The sequence below is a fragment of the Ambystoma mexicanum genome, chromosome 3q (genome assembly GCF_040938575.1).
Source record: "Ambystoma mexicanum isolate Mex_15411 chromosome 3q, UKY_AmexF1_1, whole genome shotgun sequence".
NCBI lineage: Eukaryota > Metazoa > Chordata > Amphibia > Caudata > Ambystomatidae > Ambystoma > Ambystoma mexicanum.
Genome location: NC_090926.1, coordinates 223,126,198 through 223,143,710, shown reverse-complemented (window position 1 = coordinate 223,143,710; position 17,513 = coordinate 223,126,198). Strand labels below are relative to the sequence as shown.

Sequence of the window (17,513 nt, the reverse complement as noted above, 5' to 3'; positions counted from 1 at the left end):
ACAGAGTTCTGAAAAGGCCTCATGGTTCTATTCCACAAGGTGACAACAAAGTTCACAGGTCCATAGGTTTCCCTTCCCCAAGACATCAGCTTGTCTAGCTTGTCTAGCTTGCCAACTCACACTCTGTTTCAGTCTCTTAATACTCAACACCAGTTCCAGGTCAACTTGACACTCCTTCTGATTTCTTAATAGTTTACACAGATTGGTCTCTTCTGTTGTCACTTCAGCAATCTCTTTCATAAGTGAAGATTTGTTGTTTGTATATTTTTCTTGGCTTTCATAGACAGGGTATCCGCGGTCTAGGTGCAGTTGTCGGACCACACGGTCCACCCATTACAGGTCACACAACCAATAACCCTAAGCTTTCTTGCCCACACACATTTCTCTGTCACTGCGCCTGTGTTCTGGTTCACATTCACTTTGGTTTCTCTTTGCTAGTATCTTGGCTTTGCCACAATGTGCTTTTCTCTTTGCCAATCTCTTGGCTTTGCCACAATGTGTTCTTTCATGCACTTCACTTCCTGAAGCTAACTTTCCTTCACCACCTTACTTTAACACTCTTCAGTAATGTTCATTACTTGCTGTTCAATTAATTCCATCAGATTTGTTCCTTGTCTTTCAGTATTTATTACGCGTGCTTCATACGTGCATGCATTCCATTTGTTGGCTTATCAAAGCTTTATTTTAGTTCGGTATTCAAAAATGCTTAATTCACGTTCCTTCACTTAGAGTTCAACTTGCTCATATTGTTCAATACAACCCCTCATTTTGGGTTCACTTTTGATTGCACATCTATTTTTGTTCATCCGGCAATAAAATGTGCCCTGTTCTAGCCCCAGGAGAGCCCAGGTATGAGTGTTCCCTCTGTTTAACTCACCGGTCCTTGGCGGCTCCTCCGGGCGTCTTCTCTCCTCATTCTGTCCTCTACGCACATGTCTCTGTAGCTTTGCGAGCAGCACTCACATTTCGGAAATATATCTGTGGGTTGCCGGTAACTCACCCGGACGCTGCTGGTAGCTCGCAGCACTGGCATCTCTTCCAGGCCCCCCAGCTCCGGCAGTGGGCCCCCGTGCAAGGAGGCTCTGCCAGCTTTGACCTTCTCATGGCCCGCTCGGGCCCAGGTGTCGCAGTATCTCCTGGATAATTGCTGGCGTCCTGTCCTCCAGGCAAGACTCTCCTCGGCAACCGCCTTCTTTTTTGTGACTTCTTTTTATTAATTTCACAATACACCCAATAAGAATTAATGAATACGATCATTCATGTAACATCAGAATTAAAATTCCTTTCTGAATCAATCAATGAATACACTAACACATCCTAAGAATCCTATGATACAAGCTTTACAATACAATGACTGCACTATAAGGCAGTCCTCGATAATACACGTTGTCCTCAGATATAATACCAGCAGAACACACCAAACGGCAACACAACACTGACAAACATAAAAACACCCATACCCTCACCCTAACAGGATCCCTTTGCCCAACCTTTTTCACAGGCACATTAAACACTCACCCACCATATAAACCATTTAAAGGTGACCAGAGTTCTAAATAATCATCTTCTTTATTTTGTTTCTGAAACAAAATCTTCTCAAAGTCAGACAATACTTGCACATCACTCACCCAACTCTCCACTCGTGTTTTTATCATTGTTTTCCACAATTTTAGTATTTGTTTTGCAGCCACTACTATCACGTTGTCAGTTGATTGTCTATCCTGCTTAGCAATCTTACATCATCCTCTATTGGCTAGCAAAAGGACTTGCAAAGGCATTCTAGGAAAGTTCATTGAAAGTACTTTGTCTATTCTGTCCAATACACCCCCCCAAAATTCCTTCGGCCTAGAACAATCCCAAGACATATGTGTAAGAGTACCCCGCTCCTTACCGCATCCCCAACAAATGGCATTATCAATCGAACCCAAACCATGCATATGCGCAATCCAGTACAAACATCCCAAAATTATCCAACCCAAATCCTCTTCCCACATCCCTTTCAATTTTTCCCAGGAATCATCAATGAGAGAATCCAGGGGCATGATTTCTCTCCTCACAGGCCTTCACCTCCTGGCCCGGTTTCTCTCCTGCTGGTCTGCCCCTCCTGACTGTCGACTCCTCCTTTTATGCACTTGTGACCTATTAATAGTTTGCAGGTGCAAGCCCTTCAGTCCATTTGCCTGACCCTAATTACTGGTGTTCTCTGCACATGCTTGACCCTCATAACCGTCTTCAGGCCTCTTTCTCGTCTCAGTACCACAGTTGTGTAATTGCATGGTAGTGTGTACCACTCCTAGTCTCCTCCTCCTAGTCCCAGTACTAGATTGGTATGACTGAGCGGAAATTAAAGGAAGTGATTGGCAACAACCTATAAAGGTAGGGGGAGGGTAAGGTTTTTATTACAAGGAAAAGGAGGATACCATGTCTCGCCTGCAGACATCATCTCCCCAATCCCCAAGGTTCCTCCACCTAGGTGATCCTCCCACGCATCTCCACCCCCAGGCTCAGGATCCAAAAGCGATGGCCACCTGCGAAGAGGATCCAAGGGGAGTAGGTGTGAGGATACCTTCAGGTTTCTCACAGGACTGTGTTTCCCAGAATGCCTTGAACATGCATCATCACTACCCTTGTGGTGCAAGGATGGGCAGAGGTTTTAGGATACCTGTGGCTGGTCGGTGCAATCATTTGACTACATCTGAGCCTCGTGATCATTAATCAGCTATAGTACAGCGTTCACTGATGCATTGCTTCGGCACTCTGGCTACTGGTTCCTCGTTCCTTTCGCCTTGTTCCCTCTTCGTGGTTCAGAATTGCTCCATTTTAATGTTGATATGCTTTTCAGTGTAAGTCAATACAAATCTTTATTTAGATGATTAAAAGACTATCATAAAATAGAATCTAACAAAATAAAAAATGCCTTTAAGGTACATGGATACAGATAACTAACAATACAATTTCTCTTTGAAAATAATGCTTTTTCAATATATAAATACACAGTCTAAGCAGGAAGTATGTAAGGTAATTACTATAAATAGTTGTTTGCACCAGTGACCTTAAATGACAACCCTTCAGTATTGGAATAAGATATTTGTTCCTTGAGAGATTCAAAATAGGGCAGAAATGTGAAAGGTGTGTCAAGTTCCCCTCTGAGGGATCATCACATACAAAAGTGATGACATATTAAGGTGTCTGATGGAATTCCAGTTAAATCATACAGAAGCCAGCGGGAGGCGATTGGCCCTTAAATTTAACAACATACTCCGCTTATGTGCTTTTCAGTGTTTTCTTGCTCCCATGGCTTATACATTTTTAGCACCCCTCTTGATTTCTGTACTCATTTTGCATTTTGTTTGCAATATGTATGGTTTCCTGGTCCTGGACCGCTCCAGTGTGCCCCTGTTACTTTCAGTGTATTAACCTAGCACTGTAGGGTATCCATGTTTCCTTTTTTTCTTGGTGATGGGTGTTTACCCAAAGAGAGGATACATGAAGGCAGGCCTTTGTTTGAAAAGGAAGTTATGCTAATTCTCTTTATGGCATTATGTCTCATATCTAATAGACTAGGTGCTAGAAACTCTGGGGTTCGGTTTTTTAAACCATTCTTTGGTGTTTTTAACTTGGAAACTGGGTGCTGTAAATACTTGTCACTCACTGCAGTGACTCTTGGACTGCTAGACATAGTTACACTACCTCATTACGCACAATTTTTGACAGATTAGAAGAAATAGTCAAAGGCGCTTGCTCCCATATCCCAGTCCTTTTCTCTGTGTCTATTATGCAATAGAAAGAAAGGGGTGTGGTGGTAACTAATGTGAATGATGTGTATATATTTCTGCACCCATACTACCTTCCAGAACCTTGGATTTCGGAATTCAATGAAGGCAGGCTCCCACCTGGACCTTGACATAAGGAAAAAATATTCACAGCGGGTTCCTCCAGGACCTTGGCTTCAGGATTCAAAACAGGTCCCTCGTGGACCTTCTGTCCTCTATCTTCCCTTGTGTCAGGGTCCTCACTTTGCCTGTTTTCGTTTGCATCAAGAGTACATGATTTGTAGTAGACCTCTCTCATTGGTCTGGGGTTGCAGCATTCACAACAGGCCTTGGGTTACAGGACTCACAAAAGCCATCTCTTATAAGTCTCAGGTTACAGCATTCACAACAGGCTTATCTCCTATGCCTTGGGTTTAGCCTTCACAGTCCACCTTTCTCACTCAGGCTTTGGGTCACAGGAGTAACAGTAGGCCTTGCTCGTAGGCCTTGGGTTCAGCATTGACAGCAGGCATCTCTATGCTTTCACTGCCTTGCTCCAGGCAGCAATCCTTCCAGGCACACTCCTTTCCAGCAGCCTCCCCTTGAATCACGGCAGCATCAGCAGGTACATCTGCATCCTCCGGGTCCAAGAAGTAATTGGTCCTTTCTCATGTGCTTTTGTATCTCCTCTTGGGATTGGCCATTCCTCTTAGGAGTCCTAATTCCGCTCATTATCTGATTATTGTTTTTGGGACAGTGATTGGTTCATGAAGTAATGGCCTCTAGTAGGTTTTATAGGCTTCTGTGACATGCTGTGCCATCTTGAAATTCCCAAGATTAAACTTGATGGTTCCATTGTGTTCCATGGTCTCTTTTGCTGGCTGCATCATTTCCCCTTTTGGTGCTGGAATACCTGATTGCTAAGCGCCTCGTTGCTTGTTTCTATATTCTGGTCTGCGGGCCGAACCATTCCCCTGTGATGGATGTATTCTTGAAAATGGAGTGGACATGGTTTTTTCTAGGGTGACAATGTGATAAGAACTCTGGTGTGGCATGGTGTGGCTTGGTGTGGGGATCCTCCCCACTCTACCTCTGACCCATTACCACCTGGCTTGTGGTGGCACCTGCCCACCTTAGCAACGCCACCATTCACCAGTACGTTTAGGCGGACTTCGACACACTCCTCACCTGTTCCAGGTTCTGAAGCTGAATGGATGTGAGCTAAAAGTAAGGAGGAAAAGGTTGAGCTTGGTTAAAATGAGGCAGCATCCCTGACCCCTCTATTATGCAAGGCTTGCAATGCACAAAGACCAGCCAACATTACGGAAGGGATTCAGGTCCTGGCACATAGACATTTTTAAACCACGTTTTAGACGAAGAACCAAAAGAGGTACCCATGCTAGTGACAGTCCTAATCTCTGTCAGTTATTTTGGTTGAATCTCCATATTAGTACAAGGTATATGCTTTGAAAGAAAGTCACGGAAACAAAAACCAAAGAAAAAAGTCCTAAGAGTACAAACAATACATTTATTATTCAAAACACATTTTCTTGTTCGAATTACTTTTTACACAAGTTAAAGAAAAATCTCAGAAGAAGAAAAAGACATAAAACATAGCATTCATTGTATATACATAAGTTCACCAAGAGCGGTATATTCATCAAGGAGCAATTTGGATAGTTTTCAATAACTCAATTGATGAAAATATCCTAGCAGGAAACAAATTGTTCCTCTGAGCTAGGTATTACCAGGGTGTACAAAAAATTACCCTGGTAGGTAAAAGCAAAATCATTCAATCAACTTGGTTTATATTGTTATCTGCCAAACATAGACACCAACCACACCCTGCATATAAAGGGGGTTAGCCCCTAAATATGGTAGCTGGAATCTGCTGTACGGTTTGACTTCACATTTCTAAATTCTTTCTGCTGAAGTAAGAGCTGAGCGCCCATTACCATTTCCACCATACATTCGAAGGGAAAAAGAGGCCCTGTGGTGTCTGGAGGTCCGTTTGCTCCACTCAGTCTTAAGTGAAGTGTGACTCTCTCCCTCCTTTGTTTTATTTATTTGATTTCTGTAGCACTTTTATCCAACGCATGGTACATAAAAAGATAACCAATGTATAATAGTCCGGAAATATTGAAATCATACTTTAACATGAAAATGAAACATAATAAAATCAAATAATCCAAAGATATTAATTACATTGTCAGTCAAAAGATGGAAAAACAATAGTCAACACATTTTATTTTAAGTGTTTTTTAACAATGATAAAGTGGTGCATAAACTTATATTTAAAGGTAAAGCATTCCGTAATTCAGGAGGCATGACTAAAACAAACAGAAGTGGGAAGAAGCACAGGGAGTGCGCTGACAGGACAGGAAGACTTGAGTACATGGACGAACTTACGGATAGCTAGTGCAGTATAATATCAGAAAGGTAGGAAGGTGTAAGAAAGCAAAATAATGCAAATCTGTGAAGAATAGGAAGCCAACAAAGGTTAGCAAGATAAGGTCAGACATGAGATAAAAACACTAATTCAAAAGGAGTGTTAAAGTAACACATATTTTGGGAAACCCACATCTCAAGGCCTTGAGCAACTCTATGTTATGTGAATAGGAAGAGCAGATGTTTTAGTCGGCAAAACAAAGAGGACTTTGTTTCACCAAACTCTACATGACTGATGTGAAGTAGGCCTATGGGGAATACCTTGATGGTGGATTTACAGACACCTCAGGTCTAGTCCCAGAGAAATACTCTAACAAACCCTTGGATGTTCCCCAGGCTTAGGTTCCTAAGTGATGCCCTTAGACTATTCACACAGCACCTCTGATACAAGCAAGCTTCAGGCGTGTAACTCTAAGTGACATTGGGGCAATGCCTGGTAATTGGAGTCATTGCCTTAGCTTGCGAGGGCACCTTAGGGCAGAGGAAAATAGCATTAGGCCATTCAGAGAATTCTCTGTTGTGATGTACTAGGCCTTACTACTGAAGTTCCACCTTGACATGATGCCGTTGCCTTCGATGAACGAGGCATATGATGGGGTACAGACCTAGGACTAAAGTCCCTCCAGGGGCTGATGGCCTGTTGAAACAACTCTCCACAGCAAAGTACAGTAGAGAAAAGAAGGTCACTCATCTGTCTTTTTTTCTTACGGGTGACAAAGTTAATGAGGTCCCTTGAAGGATGTCCACAAATCTTTTCCCAGTGCTTTAGGTGAATCGTAGTGATTTAGTAAAGTGTCATAGGGGACTCAGCGCACCTAAGAGTGGCCCAGAAACTGTCTGCAAGGTGTGTGCTGGTCGGCGCTAGTGTTAGGCCACTCACCTTTCCTAGGCAGCTTCCTCGGGTCTAAGCTTGGCAGCTCTGACCACACTGGTGCCTGCCGTGGATCTCATCGGTACGTAGGCTGATGGGTGTGGCCATTTTTGATGGACGATGCATACACGTGCGTCCTCGTTCACAGCTCCACGCATGCGCAGTGCTCATGGTGTTGCAGCTGCATAAGCTTGCCTTTCAAGCCTCTCTTTCACCCTGTGGCCCTATCAGCCCTTGTTTGTTGCTGGTTCACTGCATCTCAATGCGGTTTGTCCCCTGAACCGTGCTTCGCTTCTGGATCCTTTTTCTGTTTCCCTGGTCTTGCTTTCTTCCCATCCTCCTGCTTTATGTTCTACCTCTTGTGGTCACCCTGTCTGCTCCTTCTCCTTCATCAGAGGCGTTGCTAAAGGGGATCTGGTGGGGCTATAGCCCCTGGTCTTTTGTTTGTAGCCCCGGATAGAGACTCAGGGGCTACAACCAAAAGGCTAGATAGCCCTGAGTCCCGACAGTCTCAACATTATCGTAACCCCAGATATTTTCAAGACATAGCAACACCCCTGTCCTTCATTACCCCTCTTGCTGTGCTTGGGTTGTTTGTCCTTTATTCTTGTGTTCTGTGCCTCTCCCTGGTTGGAATCCCCAAGCCTTTTTCTGTGTCTGTCTACAACCTGCTGCTGCTTAGCCTGCATTGATTACTTCACAACCTGTTCATGGCCTACTGTGATCTGTAGGCCTTCCCTGCCTGTGCGCCTTCCCTGTCTGTGCTTGCACTGCCCCTACATCACGCTAATCAGGGAAGTGCCATCCTATGGCAAGGGGGGTTGGCTCAGGACTTTTACTGTATTCATTCAGGGGGGTCCTGGGTTGACATCCTTTTTTTCCTCAGCATTCTGGCTTATTCATCTCAGCACCAGTCCGGAAGAACAAGTACGCAGCACCAGTACGACACCTTGTATGATAGCTGGAAACCAGTTGGTTCCAGGTCTGACACCACAACCGACCACCAGAGACAATGCATGGGGTGGGAATTTCAGAAAAATGAGAGACTGTGCTTGTCTGCTCCAGACTAAGTTACCAAAAAGACTCGCAGGAGAGAAGATGGATAGCACAAGTAAGACAGAGCTTGGGATCGGTCCTGCCTTTTGGACACCCCATCTTAACATGTGTTTTTAAGAATTCAGAGGAAAGGGCTTGGGATGTAGAAATAACTGAAATATGCTGTCAATGTTGCTGTGCATTAATATTCTAATGAATCAATATTTCAAACTCCAGATTGTGTGTCTCGCAATTTGGATATTGATATACCCGCTGGACAGCAGTAAATCCTTGCCTACTTGGGAGAGTGTACCATTGCTCTTAAGGTTTCACCAAAGGGCATTTGATCTATCGGCACCAAGAAGTTATTTTACAGGCAGGGATGAATCAAACAGTGCACAAGGAGCAAGAATGCCCAGAAGCTATCCTATCAGCATCTGCTTTAAACGTGTTGTTGAAAACAGGATTTAAATATATTCTTGTAATAGTAGAGGTAAATCTTTGTTGTGAAAAGGCTTTATTAATTAATTTAAATTGACAATAGATTTAAAGCAACTCATTTTACTTCTATGGTCCGATATATTGAATCCTATTAATATTTAGTAGTGTTTCAATTCTAAAATACAAATAATTTTTGAAATACAGTTTCTAAAGAAATATCAATAGGTTTATAAAATACTTAAAAAAAACCCTCATAATCTAACTGGCACACTGAAAGCTGGATATTTTGTTTTAAACAGTTGGGATCTTGATTGATGCATATTAGCACTCATAAAGCGGCAGTTCTGTTATTGCAGCAGGATTTGTTTGTCTTAAGGAGGAATTCAAATTTCCAGCATTTTAGAATTCTCCCCCTTGTTTGTCATTGTTGTTTGTTCATTTTATGTTTTTAACTGATTGTGGTTAATTATTCACAACTGGAATAGAGGTTTTTAAAATTACATTATTTTCAGAAAACAGTTTTATCTTTTTGTGCTGGAATCTACCTGGATCACCATTTTTGAAGTATTTTTCAGAATTTCTGGTTTGATTAACAATTAACAATGACAAATTCAAGGGGGGTTTCATCAGTTTTTAAATGAATTTCAAGATTTCCACGAATGTTAAAGGCGAACGACTTCTGTTCACCTTGATTTTGTAAGAATAAACATTCTGCACGCCACTTATTTTTGTGAGATTGTAACTTGATACCATTCTGAACTAATGTTATTTACAAATATGTTTTTACTTGCACATTTATTTAAAATGTTTTTACAAAAACAATATTAAAGGTGGGATTTTTCTTTCTAATACTTTTTTAACACATTTCTAAAAATTGCACTAACACATGCAATTCATTTGGACTAGTATCAATTATCATTAGAGTATGAATAAACCTGACTAAATCATAGCCTAAAACTGCAAAAATGGACGAACATATCCTCAAAAAAAGGAAGACATTTAATACAACGTCTGTCATATCCAGTAAATGGAAGTAGTCCGAATGATGACTATCAACATAAGGAGGCACTTATTGCAATAGGCCTATATGGGTAGTCATGACCGATCAGCACTCCAGAAAATATAGCATGATACCTCTCAAGCACAAGACAGAGACCGCTAATACAATTTAAGGCAGAGCCTGTAGGATGGGGGAATGGACCAGTTACTGAGGGGCAAGTAGACTCTCCCAGAGTCCACCCTAGAGCCATGGTTCCAACAGTATCCCACTAGTAGAGTGACACTACAATGGCTCCAATTGAGTATGATTGGTTTCTGAATTGCTACTTGTAGGCTTGCATATGTGCCACAGAGCTCCATTTAAGTAACACACAATGGTGACCCCCCCACCAGTCCCCTGCAACCTCCACAGGTCCAAACAGTGCCTCTTCTATTGGTCTGAATTATTGTAAGCTGCACATGCATTCAGATCAAGGTTTGCCCTTACCATTTCGCCAGCGATTCAGTTCGGCCTCCAGCTTCTGCATGGCCTCTTTCATGGTCTTGTTCTTCTCCTTCTCCTTTTCGTACTTCTTCTTCCACTGCTCGGCAGTCAGCTCCAGGTTGACAGATGCTGTGTTCTTAATTGTCTTTGCCCTGAAATTCACAGTAGATGTGTTATCCTATAAAATACCACTATATGCCCCTCGTCCTATCACCACTTCATATGTGTTACTTAAAAGAGTAGACCATAGACTTCTTCTAGTTTATAGAGCCTTCACAGGAAGGTAATTAAAAAGCACTGAAAATCATGATGCCAATCATATAGCAAGCAATGGGGAATAAGAAAAGGATCAGGGACATTTCACTGTGCTGGCTATTTCCCTGCAAATTGTGCTGCATTGTTTATGACCCCCACCACTGCCCCACTTCCCACCACCTTAAACATGAAAAATAAATCTACTGTAGAGAGGCAGATGAACATGTCATCTCTAGTGCCCACCCCCTCAACTCTGTCATATTAGAAGAACAACAAAACGGCACTGTGCATGACACCTTGTATAGTCCCAATACTGCAACGAAGATATGAAAGGCGTTATGCACTCAGACAACCGTACCGAATGTACCGTTGTACTGATGTAGTAGAAGGAAGTCTGCAGACACCACTGAACATGGAAGAGTGACAAGTGAAATCTGACAAGAGTAAAGTGACGTTATAAAGAGGAGACATGAGGATATACTGAAACAATATGAGATTACTTAAAGAATAAAGATATGACTGAAGGAACAAAGTAACTGAACATGCAAATATGAAGCAATCATATACACTGAGAAGATAAGTGAGAAGAGATGCAGTAGATGTGTAGACACAGAAGCGGAAGGTAGATGAGGCATATATAAGCTTGTTCCAGTAAGAAAATATTACACGGGTAAAGCAGCCATGATGAAAAGATGGATGTTGACTCTGTATAAATAATAAGCAAGAGGCCTGAAGGAGAGAGACTGGGGCTGCAGAATCTGACAGGTGCTGGAAAACAGCTTTGTGGAAAGAACAAAGAATATCTGTTTGGCTTGGGATCAAGGATGCCACATCAAGAAATAATTGCAAGACACAAAAGTGAATTTGAAGAGGATAAGCTACATACACACAATATATTTCTCTTAGATTAGGTAAAGGAGTGACCATTTGCAAGTGCCAAGTATTGAACAAAGATGCAGAAAGCATATGCAAGACGGAGCAACCTGGTCTCCAGAGGCCAACATGAGTAATAGAACCCAGTAGAATTGAATCAAATAGCACTAAATAAAAGGTCAGAATGGACAAAAGTGTGGTCTCCTCACACGTGGTGAAAGACTGGATAACAAGGCCTATTCATAAAGCTCCAGTCGAAGATAGCGATGTACCCTCTGTGAGAAACCTGATGGTATTCTCCCACCAACTCCCCCGGGATCCTCCATTCAGGTGACCAGGGAACGGCCATCGCTTTTGGATCCCGACCCTGGGAGTGGACCAGCGAGGGAGGATAACCTGAGTGGAGGATCATGGGTAATTTGGAGGAGAATGCCTAAAGGCAAGTCTTGGTATTTCCCCTTTTTCCATTGTACATCAAAACCCTCTCCCTCAGCTTTTATGGGATATTTTAAATCCCATTCCATCCCCCTCCCCATTTCCAACATGTACAGGGACACGGGAGATGTGATCAGGGGCAGTAAAAATTACCCATAGACATATCAGTGAGGAGCAACGAGAAGCCTACCACATTACACCACTAGGCTGTCCCACTAATAGAGTCAGGCAAGGTCAGGCTGTTTACCTTAACCATTCACACCTGACTCCACTTGACCCTGTGGTTCTGCTAGAGAAGAGGAGCGAGCTGGGGTTGCTGGTTGGAATGTGGAGGCTACAGTACGAGAAGCCTGGAAAGTCTGGAGGAGAGCGGACACCGGAATGCTGACCCTATGTGGCTGGAGGGTTGCAGCGTGGCGAGGGAGCCCTGTCTCCATGGAGCCGGAGTGAGGCCAGTTGCTAATTATTGGCCGTGTCCAGGTCAGTGCTCATTCCCCTGGCATGTGTGCTGGTCCCAGGGATGGCGTAGGGGCAGGTGGTGAGACCATGACCTCGACCCACAGAACCCAAAGAAGCTGCCCGCCAGTGCCGCGTTATCTGGGTGAGTTTCATAGCAGGAGAGACAGAGAGAAAACCAGTGGCACGCGTGTGGATGGAGCAGGAGCAGAGATTTGAGAGGGTGCAAGTGACCAAAAAGCAGAAGAGAGGGTGCAAGCGGCTCAAAAGACAGAACAAGTGCATTTAAAGTTGAAGGAAAGCAGAGAGGGCGCAAGCGGCCCAAAAGCAGAAGAGAGGGTGCGAGCGACCCGAAAAACAGAAAGAGTGCATTTGAAGGTTGAAGGAAAGCAAACAGAGGGCGTGAACAACCCGAAAGCAGGGGAGAGCTTGCAAGCGACCCAAAGGACAGAAAGAGTGTAAAGAGGGGGTGCAAACTACCCAATTGTAAGTAAAAGAAAGTGGAAGGGTGCAGGGCAAATTGAAAAGAGTGTGCCAGGGGCACAACTAAGCAAGAGGAGTATGCAAGAAGCACAGCAATGAGAAAGAAGTGCAGGAGTGTACTGCAAAATGGAAAGAAAGGGGAAGTGAAACAAGACAGAAGAAAAGATTCAAAGCACGAGGAGAGGGGTCAGAAGCCAGAGTGGTCGTGCAGGGAAGGAGCAAAAGCTCAGCGTTTACGAAAGTCTCCAACACTGCCCCTTAGAAGGAACTGTGTGAACATTTGTTTGAGATCAGAGGGGTCTAAGCTTGGGAAGGGAACCCTGAGAGGCCCGCAGAAACATTTTGCACTTTTGCAGGAGAGGCCTAGACTTGGGGAAGGGAACCCTGAGAGGCCTGACCAGAACTGTGTCTTTTTGTTTGGAACTGGATACAGTAGAGCTTGGGAAAGAGACCCCAGGTGACCCAGAGACATTGTGAACTTTAATTGCTGCAATAGCCTTATGTGAAAGGTACAAAAGCAACCCTTTATGTTTTGAACTATCTATTTCCTGAAACTGGCAGAACTACACATGATGATAAGGCCACCTGAAACTAGTTGTGATTTACATTTCTTTTTGAGCCACTATTTTTTCTTTAAGAAGAGGTGAGTGATTGCAAGCATAGGATTTGACACAGACAGACTTTGGTTTTGGACTTTTGAACATTGACGGCTCTTAGAAACATCAGTTGAGGGAACAACCCCTTTAAAATTAGGGCCAGTTTGGCACTACACCAACCCAGCAAAGTCTTTCATAAAGGTTTTCGAACTGTTGCTTTTGAGTCTGTGTCCCTCTTGATACCATGCCTGTCTCACACCTTAAAAGTCCTGAGGAAGAGAACAGTCACCAAGGTCAACTGCAAAGAAGAAGCCTTGGTTTAGGGCCTAACTGATGAGAGATGATAGGCTAGTTGGCCAAGTGGGCAGCGGTCTGACGTTGTTACCCGCACCTGGGCTTTGTTGTGCTTACTTGCTGCTAGAGAGCTGAATGTCCAAGTTATGGAGAGAATGGCAACCAATCATGAGGGCCTACATAATGATGGACTATAAATTGTTACAGAAGCCAATCCACTGCTGTTATTCTGCTATTCATCTGTATTATATGTAGCTAGAGGTAGTTCAAGGCTACTAACACCAAAATGAAGTATAGGTATGTATGTTCCCCTAACCAATCCCTCCTTTCTATGGGGTTTTACTATTTGCCACGTAGGATGACATCATAGCTGACGTATATTGAGGTATAAAAACTTTTGTGTAACTGAAATGGATTGAGAGTGAATGAGCTGCAATCTGTTTGTTCACAAGGTTCCCCTACTTTATTGAGCTGATAATAAAGTAATATTTTGCCATATCCTTTGAGTCTGTTTGGTTATTTGGGTCTGAAATAATTTCTTGGTAATTCCATCTGGCACTTGGAATGCTCCAGGTGCTACTGCAGAGTATCCTAAACTCCCCACCCCCTAAAAAAATGCCACAACAATGCAGCAAAATGTACATTCACCAAATGCAGTGAAATGGCTGTGGCAAGACGGGCAGGTACCCAAGAAACAGTGTGATTTTCAATGGCTTTTTTAGTGCATGCAAACTGGTAATTGTCAATCAGTATGCTAGATTAAAGTGAATGGCTCTTGTATAGGGACACTGGAAAGAAGTGTTCAACACCAGAGCAAAAGCAATGGAGAGTAAACTTCAAAAACCAGGATGAGAGATTCAGGGGGAGCCTCAACACAGGGTACTAACAGAAGTGCATGAGACTCAACACCCTGATAGGGCTCGTGGAGCAGGAGAATCAAAACAGGTTTTGAGGGGCAGTGAAGTGTGGAACTTAATACTGATATTTTGTAGTAGAGTGTGCCACACTGGCAATAGGAGCAACAAGGAGACCTTGGACTGGACAAAATAAGACCTGCTCTAAAATGCAGTATTGGACCACTTACCAGCAACACCTGTGTATATTCCAGAAGAAGTGCTTATGCCATTAAACATTTGTTGAATTGTGTACCACACGTTTTTACTATGGAATGAAAAAACATCACAAACACATGCCAACTTAGTGGACCCTAAGTGATTGATTTTGCTTTGTTTAAACTTGGCTGAACTCTACAGCATAACGAAATATGCACCAGCTGCACGAGCTTTCCTCAACACAGTGACATAACAACACATCTGGTTCTAAGTATGACAGAATGCAAATACTAGGGTGGAAGGAATATGGAGGTGTTCCACAAAGAGTGAGATGGAGACACAATGTAGTTGGGGGGCAATAGAATAGGTAGATCATTGCACTTGATCTTGTACCTTCATAAATGTACCCTTCTGCTGCTGATGTGGTTCCAATGAGAAAGTGCTCTTCGTTCTCCCAAGTGTTAAGTTAGAGAATAGGAGCTTCAGCCCTGTTCACCTGAGCGCTGAGTTATTCAATAAGTAATTGTTGTTGCAATAAAACAGGATTGGAAACAACTGTTGGTGTTATATTTATTGTTAGACGTTAACCGACAGGTGTTTCAACCCTCAGGGGTCTTTTTCAAGGCATGTGGAGTATTGGCCAGTCATTGCTGGGAGGTTGTGGGAGGTTGTGGGAGTGTTCCCCTGCCCTGGGTTGGTGATGTTTGGGTTAGAGGGTTCTGGTCACTCTGTGCCCATCCCATGTGGGGTCCTTACCTACCTAGGATTCCTCTGTGGACTAGCTGTATGTGGACATGGGTGATTGGGGCGCCATCCCCCACACTACGGTTGGCTAAGATTAAGTTAGGGGTCATGGGTTACTCCTTGGGGATCTTGTTTCCCATGGTATACATTTGAATACATGCGGTTACTTAGTGGATCAAAATGCAAATATATGGTACAAATGTTGAATACATGCTGTTACTTATCGGACCTAAATTCAACGATATGGTATGAATGTTGAATGCATGTTTTTACGTGGTGGATCTAAATTCAAAGATATGGTATAATGTTCAATACTTGTAATTACTTAGTGGATCGGAACGCAAAGATGTGTATAGATGTTGAATACATGCTGCTACTTAGTGGACCTAAATTCAAAGATATGGCATAAATGGTATACATATTGAAAGTGTGCTGTTCTTTAGTGGATCAAATTCACACAGGATAGTGGCAAGTTATTAACAGCCCTTAGAATGCTGAGACAATTTGCTGTTAACTCCTGATCCAGCAGGCTGGATAGGGGGTTAAGGCCACTAGCACCCTGGGTTACCAAAGAGGTAACCCGGGGTGGTAAAAAAAAGGATTTTCCGCACGTGTCCCGTTGAACGAGGGAAAATCCTTTACAAACATGGCCACCATGGAAAAAGAAGGTGGGGCTCCATACGGAGCTCCTCTTCCCTTCCCATGGTGGCCTGTGGGACTCAAGGAGAAGGAGCAGATGCAGCGGTGTAACTCGCTGCTTCCGAAAAAAGGCAAGTAGGTGTGTGGGGGAAGGATAATAAAAAAAAGAAAAGAGAACAGAGGGTCGGGGGAAGCTGGCGACGGGGGAGCTGACCGTCAGGTGGCTTGGAAGGTGGGCTTGTACCAATGGTACAAGCCCACATTCCTAGCCATCTGATTGGTTGGCTCCTCCCGCCCGGGTGCAAATGAATGTGAACCACTTGAGCCTGAAGAGCTAATTCAAAGATTGCTGTCAGTGGTAAAGAGCTTCCAAAGGCATTCATTGTAATCGCAGAGACTCATGTTGGAGATACCTTTGGCCAAACATTAAAGTTGACTTGGTTTCAGCATCGTTGTAGTTGGAAGGAGAGCAGCATATGAACATTGTGGTCCTGCAGTTGCCCCCCAAGGAATCCTGGAGGATTCGTGTCATCTTGCTGTCTCGATATGGCACATAGCTTTTCTAAAAGGGACAAACCAAAAAGAGAATGATTATTTTCTTATTCACAACATTTGCAAGCAAATCACTGTAGTTTCATGAAAGATTTTAGAATTTTGGTTAACTTGCCATCCTATAGCAAATCAAAGATTATGCTTACTTATTTATAGCATGCTTACTGCATAACTTAATTTCTTCTTGGTGCTCCCCTGCAAGATGTATGTTTTACTCAGGAATTGAAAAGATTTAGCAAGACGTACATGACAAAATATCTGTGATAGGCCCTATTCTATTTGACCCCTTTGCCTCGCCTCCATTAATCAATTTTCACCACTGAGCCCCATAATCATTAGCCATTTTTCTAGTTGCACTTCTGAACTACAAGAGCTACAGTTATGACTTTGATCTCTGTACTCTAGATGTGCATAGCTGTTTGCTGCCTATCTGTACTTTCTCTAAACATTTGAATTCTGTATTTACAGTTGAAGCAAGACCTCAATCATTCAAGAACATTCTTATAATGCCTCTGCTAACACAATCACAAACTGTCCTAACAAACAGTGCCCACAGACATTTATAATTGCAACAAGTATTGAATCTTCCTTATCTAGCTAAATGCTTCAAAGTCATTGCTGTCCCAGTAGGAGTTGCTGTCGATTGCAACATCTATCTCAGCCACTTTGTTTGTCATGTATTCTGCTTTTTTCTTCATCTTTGTTAATTTATATTCCCTTAGTGCTCAGATATAGGTTCACTGGAGCCTTGTCATTTAGTGTTGACAGGTTTCTAAATGTTTTCCAAACCATGTACCCAGTTGACGATTGAGTTTCACATATACTAATGGATTTTGTTACCTAAGTGAGTCTGTTGTATTCTGATGAGTATTTTATTTATCTCTGACAGCTTGGTTTATGTCGGCTGGAGTGTGGTTTTAGGTTTAATTGAGGAACGTGCTGGTCATGTTTCTTAGTTCGTTGGAATGAAGAGCAGAGATGAGTGAAAGTAGACTGAGTCCACAGGGGGCACCTAACCTGCAGAGAGATACATATCGGACTGCATTTGCAATACATCTTTGATTCAACTGTGTGTGAGATCCTTCTTTTAGTGGGTGAGAAATT

The 17,513-nt window shown here is 43.0% G+C and overlaps 1 protein-coding gene across 2 annotated transcripts in view; it reads right to left on the bottom strand.

The window, feature by feature from the left end:
• KIF5A (kinesin family member 5A) overlaps positions 1 to 17,513 on the bottom strand; it is a 902,746-nt gene that overhangs the window by 419,608 nt on the left and 465,625 nt on the right. For both annotated transcript variants that reach the window (XM_069653594.1, XM_069653595.1), the window contains exons 10-11: positions 16,271 to 16,419; positions 10,034 to 10,182 (exon numbers count right to left, since the gene is read on the bottom strand). In XM_069653594.1, the coding sequence (XP_069509695.1) occupies positions 10,034 to 10,182; positions 16,271 to 16,419 (298 nt within the window). The remainder of the gene's footprint in view (positions 1 to 10,033; positions 10,183 to 16,270; positions 16,420 to 17,513) is intronic.